The sequence below is a fragment of the Liolophura sinensis genome, chromosome 1 (assembly GCF_032854445.1).
Source record: "Liolophura sinensis isolate JHLJ2023 chromosome 1, CUHK_Ljap_v2, whole genome shotgun sequence".
Lineage (NCBI taxonomy): Eukaryota > Metazoa > Mollusca > Polyplacophora > Chitonida > Chitonidae > Liolophura > Liolophura sinensis.
Genome location: NC_088295.1, coordinates 93,755,321 through 93,771,762, shown reverse-complemented (window position 1 = coordinate 93,771,762; position 16,442 = coordinate 93,755,321). Strand labels below are relative to the sequence as shown.

Below are 16,442 nucleotides of genomic sequence, written 5' to 3'. Positions count from 1 at the left end.
CACAGTTTATATGACCACACAGACAGACACAGCTTATATGACCACACAGACAGACACCGCTTATATGACCACACAGACAAACACAACTTACATGACCACACAGACAGACACACCTTATATGACCACACAGACAGCCACAGCTTATATGACCGCACAAACAGACACAGCATACATGACCACACAGACACAACTTGTATGACCACACCGACAGACACAACTTATATGACCACACAGACAGACACAGCTTATATGACCGCACAGACAGACACAGCTTACATGACCACACAGACAGACACAGCTTATATGACCACACAGACAGACACAGCCTACATGACCACAGAGACAGACACAGCTTATATGACCACAGAGATGGACACAGCTTATATGACCACACAGACAGACACAGCTTATATGACCACACAGACAGACACAGCTTATATGACCACACAGACACAGCTTACACGACCACACAGACAGACACAGCTTATATGACCACACCGACGGACACAGCTTATATGACCACACAGACGGACACAGCTTACATGACCACACAGACAGACACAGTTTATATGACCACACAGACAGACACAGCTTATATGACCACACAGACAGACACCGCTTATATGACCACACAGACAAACACAGCTTATATGACCACACAGACAGACACAGCTTACATGACCACACAGACAGACACAACTTACATGACCACACAGACAGACACAGCTTATATGACCACACAGACAGACACATAATTCTGCATTGTCCGTTTACGCATAGATTTTCAGTTAAAGTTTTTGAATTTTTTTAGGATTGGGTGTATGCATATATATGCATCATGTCATCTGGCGGAATGAATATTCAAACATTTCAGTACAAAGTCATTGATGTTCTGAAGTAACCCTACAACGTCATAAGCTGACGGATGTTCCGCTCTCGTGAAATAAGTTCTCAAATGTTCTGACGTACGAGTACATCAAGGGGTGATGTTTACGAATGCTGAGATATCAGAGTTGAAGTTCACCAATGTTCTGACATCAGGTTTCAAGTTCACGAAGCTCAGATATCAGGATTAAGTTAACGACTGTTTTGACACCATCTAGGATTAGACTTTGCCAATTCTTTGAAATAAGGATTCAAAGTTTACAAATGCTATGATATCAGGATTCAAGCGTCTGGCTGCTCTGCCAACTAATTTACTAATAAATTACCGCTTAACTGGCTCTGGAAAACATCCCGTGGCTTGATAGACAGTATTCATTGCGGACAAGTATCAGTGGATTTTCATTGGGCAGGGTACATTGTATGCGGGTTATGGTAAATTACGTGAATTTGTGTCCCCTTAACAGTGCAGCCCTAAACTTTGCTTCTGTCAAAATATATTAGAAGAACTAAACAGACGCCACAGGTAAGTGAATGACAACAGGCCCACCGAGATTCCCGTGGGATGTCACATATGGCATGCACACGATCATTTGGTGATATCGGGTTTTGTTATAATATAACTTACAGGCCCACGGATAATTTGGTGTCTCACAGCCAAAATTATATTAAAATATAATCGCCAGATACCAAAAATTGTACGCATAAACGGCGACTTGATGATTGACGCTTTTCGGGGAATATGCGTTCAAGGGAGGTAATCATGTACAACAGCTTTTATTTTACTAACGAACGTGTCCTAAGCAAATACAGTAAATTGTCGCTGAATAAGCTGCCCGATTTCACCCGATCAGGTTTCATTAGATTTTCTTAAATTTACCATCAACAAAACTGAAAACTTGAGTGGTCAGTAAGTGGAAGATCCTGAAGACTTTCTTGAAACTTTTATACCCATACGAAGCAAATGTGAAAGCTGTAAGATGGGCTTCACGACCCATGCTGACAATGCCTGATGGCGTCACAAGGTGATATTACCTTTTTATATTCACCTACATACAGGATAGTTCATTTTGCTCACGTGATATGTACTCATTAATACAGAAAAACAAAAAATCGGTTTTGACTTTGAAAAAGATTGGTAATCCTCTGGACACTTCCTGTTTTAATATGATTCGCCCAACAGTTGAAGTCCGCAAAGAGACAGTGTCTCAGTTTTAACAACTTTGATTTCGCCAACCATTCTTCTCATTAAATTCTGTAACAGTTTTAAAAACTCACAACTTAACGTCACCGAAATCCTTGGATTTTTGGCATGGCTTATAGCTATCTATCCTTAATTGCTACACAAGAACTCGCACATTATGAAATAAAGACTGGAGATGAGTCATATCACTTCTGTTCTTGCAGATGGCGACACATCCCCGATCACACAGCGCGAAGGACTGTCCACCGGTGCCATCGTCGGACTCGTCATCATCATCTTCTTCATCCTCTTGCTCTTCGTTGACGTCACTTGCTACTTCAAGAATCGCTGTGGCATCATCATGTGCGTGCGAGAGAACGTGTGCGGGAAGCCATCGGACGATGGAGACCGTCATGTTACCATGGAAGAGGGAGACGCGTAAGTGAAGAAATGCCTTGTATGACGCGTAGGACAGCTACGGCAGGAGGGGGTAATAGCTAATTTAAAAAAAAAAACAGATACATGTAAATTGGGGATAAGACCGTTATACGGAGGATAAAGCTACTTCATGGGGGACAAAACAGCTGTGTCGGGGACAAAACAATTACATGGGGGACAAAACAACTACATGGGAGAGAAAACAGCTGGGTAGGGGACAAAACAGCTGTATAGGGGACAAAACAGCTGTACAAGGGACAATGCAGCTATATGAGTGATAAAACAGCTATGTGGGTGATAAAACAGCTATGTGGGAGATAAAACAACTAAATTATATCGGGGATAAAACAGCTATATTGGTGACAAAACAGCTATATGGGTGACAAAACAATATGGAGATAAAACAGCTATATGGGGTAAAAAGCTATATGGGTGATAAAAGGGCTATGTGGGTGATAAAATAGCTATATGGATGATAACAGCTAGGCTATATGTGTGATAAAACAGCTATATAGGGGATAAGACAGTTGTATGAGTGATATAACAGCTACACGAGTGATAAAACAGCTATATGGGGGATAGAACAGCTACATGCATATCGGGGTGTAAGGCACATACATGGGGATAAAAGAGGGTTCCCTCTTGACATAATTGTTCAGACTGCATCAGATAAGGCCACTAGTCGCTGACAAGTGAGATCGCCGTTTCGAATCTCCTCCATGAATTTACCCTATCTACTTTCATTAACATCAATTTGTCTTCATATGAATTGTTAAATAAATATTGTGGGTTAGTGAATAAGACAACATTTGGTGCTAGTTCAAAACGCAAGCCGTTCTTGGGATAAAACTTCTTCCTGTGATCGTGGCTAACCAGAAATGGACAAACCATCTGAACAGTTTGAAAAAAAAGGAATATGAGACAGCTCGTAGCTAACAGGTTCTATTAACATAGACAGAGCTACTATGTGTGATTTCCAGCGGAATATTTTCTGTAGAAATAAATAGTGTCTAAGTGAGGTACGTAATGAGTGATAATATGGAGAGACAATACAACAGTCAACGTCACAATCTCTTAGCGTGGGCTGTGTGTTTAGTAAGGAGACCGTGGTGTTTAGTACGGAGACACAACCCTAGCAGTCAGTGTCACTTTGTGTAATTGTGGCATATGTGTTTAGTATGGAGACACAGCTGTAGCAGTCATTCTTACTTTATGTTATTTTTGTGCATATGTTTAGTATGGAGAACCAGCCACCAGCAGTCAACGATACTTCATGTTACAGTGTCATATGTGTTTAGTAAGGAGACCAAAATCCTAACAGTCAGTGTTACTTTATGTTATTGTGTACATGTATGTGTTTAGTAAGGAGAATGAACACCTTAAAGTCAATATTACTTTATGTTACTGTATCATATGTGTTTAGTTAGGAGACCATGCCCTTGGCAGCGAGTATTACTTATTGTGTGTATGTAGTTAGTAGAGAGATACAACCCTAAGAGTCAGTGTTATGTGTTTAGTGAGATTTTTTTTTTTTTTTTTTTTTTTTTGATTGGTGTTTTACGCCGTACTCAAGAATATTTCACTTATACGACGGTGGCCAGCATTATGGTGGGTGGAAACCGGGCACAGCCCGGGGGAAACCCACGACCATCCGCAGGTTGCTGGCAGACCTTCCCACTTACGGCCGCAGAGAAAGCCAGCATGAGCTGGACTTGAACTCACAGCGACCGCATTGGTGAGAGGCTCCTGGGTCATTACGCTGCGCTAGCGCGCTAACCGACTGAGCCACGGAGGCCCCTTGTTTAGTGAGAAGGTTACCTCATGCTATTGTGTATGGAAACAGATAGAGGACATCTAGCTACCTCGCTACCTCAGCCTTTCTAATACAGGGCGAGGCAGCGAGGTAACGATGTAGTGAATCGAGGTAACGAGGTAGCGAAGCGAGGTAACAAGGCAGCGAGGTAACGAGATTAACATGTAGTCGACCTTTGTAACGGGCGAGGTAGCAAGGCAGCGAGGCAGCGAGGCATCAAGGTTGAGAGCAGTCAATGCAATCGTTTGAGCGTCAGGCTGAGACATACACCGCGTGTAGGTTGGGTTCTTGAGACACCTGGCCGGATGTGATGCCGGTTGAAATCAACACACTAAAATTGCCGGACCCTGGATTTAATACATAATAGTCCCAGCTCGGTCAGCAAAATTCTGTTTAGCTGAGATGTGAAGGGTGAGAGGGGAGGTGTGGGGGCTGCAACAGGATTTTTGTTGGGGTATATGTAGTGATGGCTTTTCCTTCCATTATTGTTCGTCTTATTAGTCTTGACTACGCCATAATTTAGTATTGGTTGGTGGTAGGAATCTGAAATTTGGTGAATCTTTATTTAAATAAAAGACCTGGTATGGTAAGGCGGGGATCGATCTCAGTGCAAGAAACTGTGCACTTCAAGAAGCGAAACTGGTTATATTTGTGAGTGACAACTGCAGACACACTCGTAATACCACTTCTTTTTTCAGTGCAATTTTGCTCTTCTGCCCCGTTATTTGTTATTTTGGAGACCTCTAAAGCTCTAAACATACACTGAAGAGATGTATACGTCATAAAATCGAAAAATAGTAGCCTACTCCAGTCAGACTGAAATATCTATTTTGTTTAATTAGACACTGTAGAGTGGGCGAAATCATCCTATTACAAACAAATTTCTGAAACATTCTTGATCACGCATTTATGCACCAATCAATTAAATAAATATATGACAAATGTAACTTTCAACCTTATACTTCTGCTACGCATAACGTGTTAATGACAGCTAGACGACCAATTCTGCTCTTAACCAGGATTCACGTATGATTTCGTAACAAATTTAATTGCTACACGTAACGTAATACCATCTTAGTAATTATTCATTCTAATTCATTATAGTACTTATTTAATGCAAGACGGCCTATATCTTTATTCACACAGAAGTATGACTCCAAACAAGAACGAGCCACAATGATAAATTCGAACTCTTCACTGAAGTGCAGTCTAATCTCCACAACGACTTGGTTAGTTAACTGTAGGCCTACTATGAAGTACAGTAGAAATACCCACATGAAAGTTTTAGTGAAGATAGGTTTCTGGTTAACGTTGACGTTCATGATGTAAATTGATAACAATGTCTCCTTTGAATGAAAAAATGGGGGTTTTGATCGAGAGTGCAATTAAGCCGGGTTATTACATAGAAACCATCTCTTTTTATAGCATTATAACCTTTAGGAGTGCTTCGACCAGGATGTATACTTCCGATTTGAAAATTTACACAACTGTGCTGGGATTTTGAAATTTGCACCTTCTTATCGTAGCTTATCGATTCTCCGCTTTGCCCTACCAAGTCCTTTATTTATTTACTCAGTTGTTGCTTTACGCCGTACTCAAGAATATTTCACTTATACGACGGTAGGCAATATGATGGTGGAAGGAAACCAGACAAAGTCCGCGGAAAACCTACGACCACCCTTAAGTTGCTGACAGACCTTCCTGTGTACGACCGGAGTGGAAGCCGGTCAGAACTGGTCTTGAACTCAAAGAGCTAACGTCTTTGGTGGCTGAAATTTGAGTGACGGTCGTGTTGAGTGACGGTCGTGTTCACTGGGGTACAAGAACTCATCCCAACAACACAACTTACACACGGTGTATGTATCAGCCTGACACTAAAGTGGTTTGTTATAACTGCTCCCCGCCTCGCTACCTTGACCATGCGTGTTATTGTGTGTATGTGTTTAGTAAGGTGATACATCACTAAGAATCAGTTTTACTTTATGTTATTGTGTGTATGTGTTTAGTAAGGTGATACAACACTAAAAATCACTTAGTGATTAGTGATGTGTTTAGTAAGAGCGTTACCTCATGCTATTGTGTGTATGTGTTTAGTAAGGAGACACAACCCCTAGCGGAGAAGGAGAAACCTGGGGACGACACGAAGGGAACTGGGGCGGAGAACCAGGCAGACACAGTGGAGGAGTAAGCCATGCCTTAGACAGCTTTCGTAAAGTAGCAACAGATGTGCAGTTTGCTAGTGGCATGCAGTTTGCTGTAGTCGTATACCTTGCTATAAATCTACAGTTGGCGATTGACGTACAGCTTCCTAAATACACAAGATTCGCTATAAACCTCGAGTTTGCCGTTGCTTGCCTTATGTCAACATATTCCCGTGGAAATAGATGTTATGAAAGTCAAATTTTCTATTGATATGTTGAGTTCAAGACATAAAGCCTGCTATAGACGTACAATTTATGATAGACAAAAGGCTTGCAACAGACGTACAGTTTACTGTAGACATAGAGCATGCCATATAAACGTGGGGTTCGCCGTGTGAACGTAGAATTTGTTACAAAATTCCAGTTTTCTGTAGACGTTAATTTCACTATAGACATAAAGATTGCTGTCATTTGCAATTTGCTATAGACATAAAGATTGCTATTTCTTGCAATTTGCTATAGACATAAAAGATTGCTGTGACTAGCAATTTATTATAGACATAAAGATAGATGGGATATGCTGTAACTATTACCTAAGCTTAGGTCTTGCTGTACATATAGCTTTCTAGCAAAATTACAAATAATCCCTCGATTTGCTATTTCCATTACTATTGTTTTTCGTCCAGTCGTTGACGTCTTGGAATGCTTTGTGTTATCGCTGACAAATTAACCCCGTCATGCCATTTGATACGCCTTGTTTTATATTTGGATACACTGTAGACAAGTCACAAATGCCTTGTAACGCTATGTTCTTTTATTACCTTCAAGGTCATTTTTAAGTTTGCTGGACACAAGCACTTTAACATTGCAGATTTTATCTGGCATTTTACTGTTGACATTTCTGTTAACGTAGTTGTGTTTTAAAAGTTACTTCTGTCTTTTTTATTTCTAATTTTGCTTGCATACACATGATTTTGCAATGTGATATTTTTGGGGTATTGCATACATCTATGTGTTGTTTTTTTCTTTGTTGTAAAATAATGTTTTTCTAATGGCGATGTGGATGCTTGCCCTAATAATTGTATGCATATTTTGCCTTAGACAAATACTTTTTCAGGACATGTTTTACTCGTCGCTTCGTGCATGCAATCACTGCTTTGGCATACCATGAATTGTTTCGATAATTAGAGTTCTCTAAACACATAAGGTTTTGCACGGCATGTTCTTATGGCTGTGGTAACTTAGTCATAAAACTGAGTCAAAAGTCTATGTGAGAATTTCATTGTAGTTTTACCTGGCTCGAAGCTGGTAAAGAACGCCTCTATCGCTATACAGGCCCAGCGTAATCTATATGTGTTTTTGACATTGGTGATTACATTATCATAGAAGTGAAATGACCTCTGCGCGATAGCGTATATCCTAGACCTACTATCTTCATATATTGCAGTCTGCTCTTCCCCTTGAATCTACGAAACAACCTACTTTTAAGTTGTAGGCCTATATCTTTTCAATAATTGGAACTGTGATTATAAAAGAACTACAAGGTTAGCGATTATGACTATCTAGTTCAAGTTTTATCCCGTTATTGTTGTTGTTGTTGTTGTTGCTAACAGCGAGAAGAAGCAGCCTCTTCTTGACAACGAGGACAAGACCGGAGATGACGTCACAGGGACGGAGTAAGTCCCTCTTTTCTCACATGTACTCTATGTATCCATGGGCTGTCGAACACTATGCCAGAGACACTGAACTCATAAATACATGGCTACTTACGCAAGTGAATTTTGACTGTTCAGCTTAGAGCAACAGTCAGTTATTGATGTAATGAGCTACAATACCGTATTATACAGGTTACTGCGTTGTCGTAATACATTCTCACATCCTTGTGTATTTGAACATGATATTAAACAGAACATGTACAATGAAAAGTTTAACCATCCTGACCATCCTGTTAGCCTACACAACTAGACAAACAACCTGACCATCCTGTTAGCCTACACAACTAGACAAACAACCTGACCATCCTGTTAGCCTACACAACTAGACAAACAACCTGACCATCCTGTTAGCCTACACAACTAGACAAACAACCTGACCACCTATTAGCCTACACAACTAGACAAACAACCTGGCCATCCTGTTAGCCTACACAACTAGACATTACCATTGTCTAAACAACCTTGTCCATAGTTTTGTCTACACATCGTTGTCAATACGCTTGCCTACACAGCGCAATCATTCTATATGCGCATACATTGTAATCAGTCTGTTCGTGTAATCAATCTGTTTGCCTACACAAAGCAGCCTTTCTGTTTCACGGTGGCTATGATTGACAGGAGAAAAATTAAACTCAAATGCTACAGTCATACAGATCTTCGGGATTGTTCAATGAAATGTTTTCCCCCTTCGTCGCCAGCCAATCAGAGCCTGAGAAGATGGAAGAAAAGGAGCCGGAGGACAAGGAAGAAAAGATTGAAGAACATCAGGTAACGCACGCACACTTATCATGAAGCAATGGGTATTAGATAAGGTAATGTACAGGTGAGTGTCATGAGGCAATGTACAACGGTACATGACAGAGATCAATCCACCATAAAACATCCGCTATCTCTAGCTTGACGCTTTTCCCCTGGCAGAGAATTGTTCATATTTGAAGCCTGTGTAAAGCAACGTTTTCCAACTTTAAATGGCCCCTTTTAGCCAGATATGCTTTGACGTTAAGCCTTAAGCACTTACTCACTCGATGGGAATTCTCCCCCCCGCCCTCCCCCTCGTGTCGCTCATATCAATTACCAACCTGCTAACAGTGACATCTCTTCTGCGAAATGACACAAGTGCTTTCCTGGTAAGGGGTTGAAGTTGTTATGTAACAAGTGTAGCTGATAAAATAGGCCAAGTTAAAATATTCGTTGCTAACCATCAGCCTACTGTATACCATTAAATGCATAGGATAATATCCTTTTCCGTCTAATGTTCGTATTTGAAACAGGTCTTGTCTTACGAATTACACCGTGAATATATGACAGTGTCCTTAAGATATTTGTTTCGAATCTATACTAATAAGCAGGTGTCCCCTTTCTGAATGTAATTGTACGATATGCTGTAAGCTGAAGTAAACAGCGCTGAGCTTTCATTGGAAGAATACTGTGTATAAACTGTATAGATTTACAGTAATATATTTAAACTTATCTAGCACATAACTTGACAATGTACGAAGAAATATATATATATAAAAGAATTTCTTATATGGTTCAAATTGTTTTTCTGCATGAAGAAAATACACCTCACTGCTGCATAGAAGTGGGACGATCTCCTGTCGCATTACAAGGGTTACTTTCTAAGTAAGGGGGAATTTTTACACACCATTGTAAACTGTAATTACGACGATTACGATCATATCATATCAAATGTTAACATTAATTAAACCGGCAGCATGAAGGACGATGGAAGTGTCTGTAGATAAATGCAAATGTTCCAGTAAGCTGTGAATTTCAAACTTTGCATCATGCTGTTTAAACTGCTTCTTGTCCAATCCAGGTGGAGGAATGTAAGGAGGCCAAGGAGGAGCCGCCTGTCAATGCACCGGAAGCGGAAGTTCAGCCATCTTCTGACAACACCGGCCCGCCCGCTGAGAAAGCATAACGGGTTACTTAACTTTAGAGGGAAATTCCTTATCTCTACAACTGTGACAAACTCGCTGCTCGTGGGTTCCTTTTATCCGGGCAGGGCAGTCTCATTTTTACTGTCGAAAAGAGGATATTTATGTTTTAGCCCATGTTTGTTACCTATTTTTGGTCAGCTCAAACGAATGATTTTCTGCAGCATTTTAAACTCATCCGATTTTTCTTCAAGAAGCATTTACAATGAAATGTATGCTCAGAGTCATTTACGTTAAGTCTTATTTATCATTAACACAGGGCAAAATCTAAATAAGGGTTTATTGATATTGAGCTTAGCTGTGTGAAAATTTCGTGAGTTTAGCTCTGCCGTATGTATCTAATCCGAATATTAGATACACCATTGTGCTACTGTATGGCTATCGCTGGAGTAAGCACGCCATGCATGCATCTGTGTCATCTATACTGACTTTGTTGTCATTTTTAACGTGTGCCTTTGGAGGCCGTCTATGGTACTACACAAGACTGTGTTTCTGTATATGAGGATATATGTGATCATGGTTGGACATTATTTTACCAAAGGGCCATTTTGTTTTGATGATGAAATTGAATGTAACATGAGTTGACTTCCCTTTCACATTTTCCAATCCGTGTTTTTTCCCTGTTTCCCGTTAGTTAGCTGTTTAGCATACATGTGCATAGCCTTTTCCAGGAGTCTGGCGTGGTTAGATATGCCATCTGGGCCTGTACATTCTCCCTCAACCTGGTCTCTGAGATAATTTGGTGGTATTACTTTGGTTTTAATCGTCCCTCAGCAGACGCAGACTGCTAAGGACCTGGGCCAGTGTTTCGTGCGCTCTACACGTGTTTAGTCCAAGGCTTGGCGAGAAGATGTGCACACGTTCATGTTATCATATCCTCACCGCGGACAGTCCAGGGAGATGCCCTCGCCTCAGACTCAAACCTCATCAAAGTAGGCTCAGGACAACCAGACAGTCATGTCGGTTTTGCTCAGTTTTTGTTGGATATGTCCAAAAGCCGAACTTGTCAATGTTCCACACATTGAATAAAGCTCACTTGTTCTTAACACCATGATCGCTACTTTCGCGTTCAGAAATTGAAAATTTAAATTTTTGTGCACTCGATATATTTGTAAATATTGCTGTATTATTGCAACTGAGCATATTTGGGTATTCATGGCCGCACCGTCTGAGGACTGTGTTGTGTGAGACTGTCTGGTACGTGCTCGCTGCACCGTCTGAGGACTGTGTTGTAAGAGACTGTCTGGTATGTGCTCGCTGCACCGTCTGAGGACTGTGTTGTGTGAGACTGTCTGGTATGTGCTCGCGGCACCGTCTGAGGACTGGGTTGTAAGAGACTGTCTGGTATATGCTCGCTGCACCGTCTGAGGACTGGGTGGTAAGAGACTGCTTGGTATGAGGACTGTCTGATGCGAGGCTGTCCGATATGCGTTCGCTGCACCGTCTGAGGACTGTGTTGTACGAGACTGTCTGATATATGCTCGCTGTACCGTCTGAGGACTGTGTTGGACGAGGGATTCTTGCATCACTTCACACCTTGAGTGTTGTTCTTTGAGACTGATGTGGTCGTCTCACAGTTTGAGGTTGTTGCGTTATGAAGTGCTTAAGTGGCTGAGAAGGTTTTTATTCTCTCTCTCTCTCTGGTTTTTGAAGGTGGCATTTTGATGGTCCCCGAGGTCAGTGCGATTATTAATCACCATGTATAATCTAGGATTGTTAACGTTTGACTGCTGATGTGAAGGGCGTATATGTAAACTGTGTGTTATGTGCAGGTCAAATGACAACTTATATACATCATGCATATTGTTCTCTATTGTGTAGCTTTTTTACACTGGGTCATTTTCATGAATGTGTGTTGCGTCTGTGCTTTTTTAAAAATAAACCAGCTCATGTGTTTCATACATATATCCAAATGAAAACGTGTCCTGGAGCTTACTGCCTTTCTATGACCTACTTGTTCATTGTGTGTGTTATTTATACGCGTTCCTGTAGCAAATTGACGTGAGGTTGGGCCATTGTAGATGTTAGATTACTGTACAAATGTAGAATGTAGCGTTGTTGTTGTTGTTCAGCCCTCTAGATTCCTACCATCCTCTGTTAGGGGGAGATTGTCGCTTATCGTAGGCTGTAGCAGTAGGCAATATTGTTGATAATTGTACTAGTATTTATGTGGTATGTTCATAACCCGATATTCTAGGATTGAATAGGTGCCCTTAGTCCCAATTGTCTCCATTTTTGGTCGTCAAATAGTTGTTGTATTGAAGTTCATAGTATTGCAACAGTCACCATTTTGGGTACAAGCGACAATGTCACTTTATAGCCATAATGCATTAGCCTAACTAAACCGCTCTACTAGAGACAATTATGCTTAGTTCATGAGGTCATACTTGACGAAGGGAAACCACTGGTGACGCCAGGGATTCAGTCACGTGATATTTCAAAGCCAAAGATAACAGCAAATGTCTATATCCGGACCCAGGGTGGGTGGATGAATGGGTGTTGGAGGTGGGTAGGGGTTTCCCTGCCTACTATCCTCTGCTTTCCCGCACCCGTTCCAGTATTTCGAGAATTACCGTACTATAGTCGAGTGATCACGAGTGATCTCGCGTGACTCAGCCCTGTCATCATTGGTTCGTTCACGCTTCCATTTTCAGACGTCTCTAAGCCGAATTAACCAATGAAATAGGCAAATAACGATGCATTATCTGTGGCAACTTGTTGTCTATTTGCTACAGGAGAGACGGTGAGCTTATGTACATGTAATGTAGGTTAGTGTCGAAACCGTGTCTGGAAAAGATCTGTGAGCGGCTATATCATTAAGCCTACATGAAGTTTTTGAGACTACGTCATATTAACATAAACAGCGTAGTTACAGACCACCAACTGCCTTGGAAAACAACATTGCATACCCCAAAACTCCCCGATTGGATCACTATATTACCCCGTAATTTGCTGGAAGGCTTGTAGATTTTAGACACCCCTTCTGGGCAAGTGCTGAGAGAATACGTGTGCCATTTATTTTTACTGATGAACAAATTACATATATCCTATTGTTATTACGCATTGTATTAAATTTCTGATCTGTTTGGCAAGTATTCTTGTCATGATGTATGTGTGTACTGAGCCCTAGCTGTATTTCTTGGTGATCCGGGTCGAGGGACGTGGTGATTTCGGTCACGGGATCTGGGTATCGTACTGAATATTAACGCGCGGTCGGAAGCTGACTCTACAAAGCCATGTTCGACTTGTCAAAATTTATTATTCCAATACGTTTCGTAGATTATAACCTAAGAAGTCACGTTATATTTATCTGAAACCTGAAACTTTTTAGACGTTTCCGTCTTTAATTCCAAGGGTGCAAAGTTAAGCGTTTAGATCGAATTTTACATTTTGATTAAGTGAGAATCGGCTTTGTGGAATCCTGCGCTGTTCGTGTAAGTCTGTCAGTCATTGCGCTTCACTGTGAAGGGCACACTGTCTACCACGACATCGACCAAACTGGATCATGTCCGGGGCAACCACGACTACCATCCCGAGCCTCAAGTACCTTGACTGACATTGCTGATATGTATACATAGGATGTCTTGCTGATGTCTGTTTTCTGTCATACTGCTCCATCTGTTTGGTCTTACCAGTTTGGGTGTTTATGGCGACATTCCTAATAAAGCTGTTTTCAGTATCGACAGTGTGTTTTCGTGTTATCATTTCTGCTGGATGCTAAATTAAGAATTGGTGCCCTCGTTAATTGTTCGTGAACCACTTCAGCATCCCACGATCATGAATGTCACTTATACTTACATCTCGGCGTGACTGATCAGGAGATGTCCGTGTCCATAATGCTTACATTTCGGCATGACCGATCAGGACATACCCGTGTCTATAATGCTTACATTTCGGCATGATCGATCAGGACATACCCGTCTTTATAATACTTACATTTCGGCATGACCGATCAGGACATACCCGTGTCTATAATGCTTACATTTCGGCATGACCGATCAGGACATACCCGTCTTTATAATACTTACATTTCGGCATGACCGATCAGGACATACCCGTGTCTATAATGCTTACATTTCGGCATGACCGATAAGGAGATGTCCGTGTCTATAATGCTTACATCTCGGCATGACCGATCATGACATGCTCGTGTTTATAATACTTACATTTTGGCATGGCCTATCAGGACATACCCGTGTCTATAATGCTTACATTTCGGCATGACCGATCAGGACATACCCGTCTTTATAATACTTACATTTCGGCATGATCGATCAGGACATACCCGTCTCTATAATGCTTACATTTCGGCATGACCGATCAGGACATACCCGTGTTTATAAAACTTACATTTTCGCATGGCCGATCAGGACATACCCGTGTCTATATTGCTTACATTTCGGCATGACCGATCAGGAGATGTCCGTGTCTATAATGCTTACATTTTGGCATTACCGATCAGGACATACCCGTCTCTATAATGCTTACATTTCGGCATTACCGATCAGGACATACTCGTGTTTATAATACTTACATTTCCGCATGGCCGATCAGGACATACCCGTGTTTATGAAACTTACATTTCCGCATGGCCGATCAGGACATACGCGTGCCTATAATGCTTACATTTTGGCATGGCCGATCAGAACATACCCGTGTTTATAAAACTTACATTTTGGCATGGCCGATTAGGACATACCCGTGTCTATAATGCTTACCGATGAGGAAGCCAGCATAAGCTGGACTTGAACTCACAGCAATGGCACTGGTGAGAGGCTCCTGAGTCAGTGTGCTACGCTAAGCACGCTAACCATCATAGTGCAATTTCACAAAGCGCCGTACATTTTTTTTTTATCGCACATTTGTCTTACGATATTTTGCACGTCACTATTATGTGCGACATCTTTGTGAAACTTGGTCCGGAGGTCCCAGAAAAGTAAAATAGTACTACTACAAATATTAATCATAATAATAAGCCGCCGTCGTGTAAGAGAAATTGGTCGTGGGTTTCCTCCGGGCTCTGTCCGATCTCCTCCCACCATAGGCCTAGTGCTGTCCGCCGTCGTGTAAGAGAAATTGGTCGTGGGTTTCCTCCGGGCTCTGTCCGATCTCCTCCCACCATACGCCTAGTGCTGTCCGCGGTCGTGTAAGAGAAATTGGTCGTGGGTTTCCTCCGGGCTCTGTCCGATCTCCTCCCACCATAGGCCTAATGCTGGCCGGCGTCGTGTAAGAGAAATTGGTCGTGGGTTTCCTCCGGGCTCTGTCCGATCTCCTCCCACCATAGGCCTAATGCTGGCCGGCGTCGTGTAAGAGAAATTGGTCGTGGGTTTCCTCCGGGCTCTGTCCGATCTCCTCCCACCATAGGCCTAATGCTGGCCGGCGTCGTGTAAGAGAAATTGGTCGTGGGTTTCCTCCGGGCTCTGTCCGATCTCCTCCCACCATGTGCCTAATGCTGGCCGGCGTCGTGTAAGAGAAATTGGTCGTGGGTTTTCTCCGGGCTCTGTCCGATCTCCTCCCACCATAGGCCTAGTGCTGTCCGCCGTCGTGTAAGAGAAATTGGTCGTGGGTTTCCTCCGGGCTCTGTCCGATCTCCTCCCACCATAGGCCTAATGCTGGCCGGCGTCGTGTAAGAGAAATTGGTCGTGGGTTTCCTCCGGGCTCTGTCCGATCTCCTCCCACCATAGGCCTAATGCTGGCCGCCGTCGTGTAAGAGAAATTGATCGTGGGTTTCCTCCGGGCTCTGTCCGATCTCCTCCCACCATAGGCCTAATGCTGGCCGGCGTCGTGTAAGAGAAATTGGTCGTGGGTTTCCTCCGGGCTCTGTCCGATCTCCTCCCACCATAGGCCTAATGCTGGCCGGCGTCGTGTAAGAGAAATTGGTCGTGGGTTTCCTCCGGGCTCTGTCCGATCTCCTCCCACCATAGGCCTAGTGCTGTCCGCGGTCGTGTAAGAGAAATTGGTTGTGGGTTTCCTCCGGGCTCTGTCCGATCTCCTCCCACCATAGGCCTAATGCTGGCCGGCGTCGTGTAAGATAAATTGGTCGTGGGCTCCCTCCGGGCTCTGTCCGATCTCCTCCCACCATAGGCCTAATGCTGGCCGCCGTCGTGTAAGAGAAATTGGTCGTGGGTTTTCTCCGGGCTCTGGTCAATCTCCTCCCACCATGTGCCTAATGCTGTCCGCCGTCGTGTAAGACAAGTTGGTCGTGGGTTTCCTCCGGGCTCTGGTCAATCTCCTCCCACCATAGGCCTAATGCTGGCCGCCGTAGTATAAGTGAAATATTCTTGAGTACGGCGTAAAACACCAATCAGATAAATAAATAAATATAAGAGA

The 16,442-nt window shown here is 42.5% G+C and overlaps 1 protein-coding gene across 3 annotated transcripts in view; it reads left to right on the top strand.

Annotated features, from left to right (window-relative positions):
* LOC135462145 (neural cell adhesion molecule 2-like) overlaps positions 1 to 13,531 on the top strand; it is a 91,983-nt gene extending 78,452 nt beyond the window's left edge. For 2 of the 3 annotated variants that reach the window (XM_064739517.1, XM_064739516.1), the window contains 5 exons: positions 2,290 to 2,503; positions 6,411 to 6,500; positions 8,071 to 8,133; positions 8,871 to 8,940; positions 9,992 to 13,531. In XM_064739517.1, the coding sequence (XP_064595587.1) occupies positions 2,290 to 2,503; positions 6,411 to 6,500; positions 8,071 to 8,133; positions 8,871 to 8,940; positions 9,992 to 10,096 (542 nt within the window). In that variant the 3' untranslated portion in view covers positions 10,097 to 13,531. The remainder of the gene's footprint in view (positions 1 to 2,289; positions 2,504 to 6,410; positions 6,501 to 8,070; positions 8,134 to 8,870; positions 8,941 to 9,991) is intronic. The other variant, XM_064739519.1, reaches the window with a different exon arrangement.
* Positions 13,532 to 16,442: the final 2,911 nt, after the last annotated feature.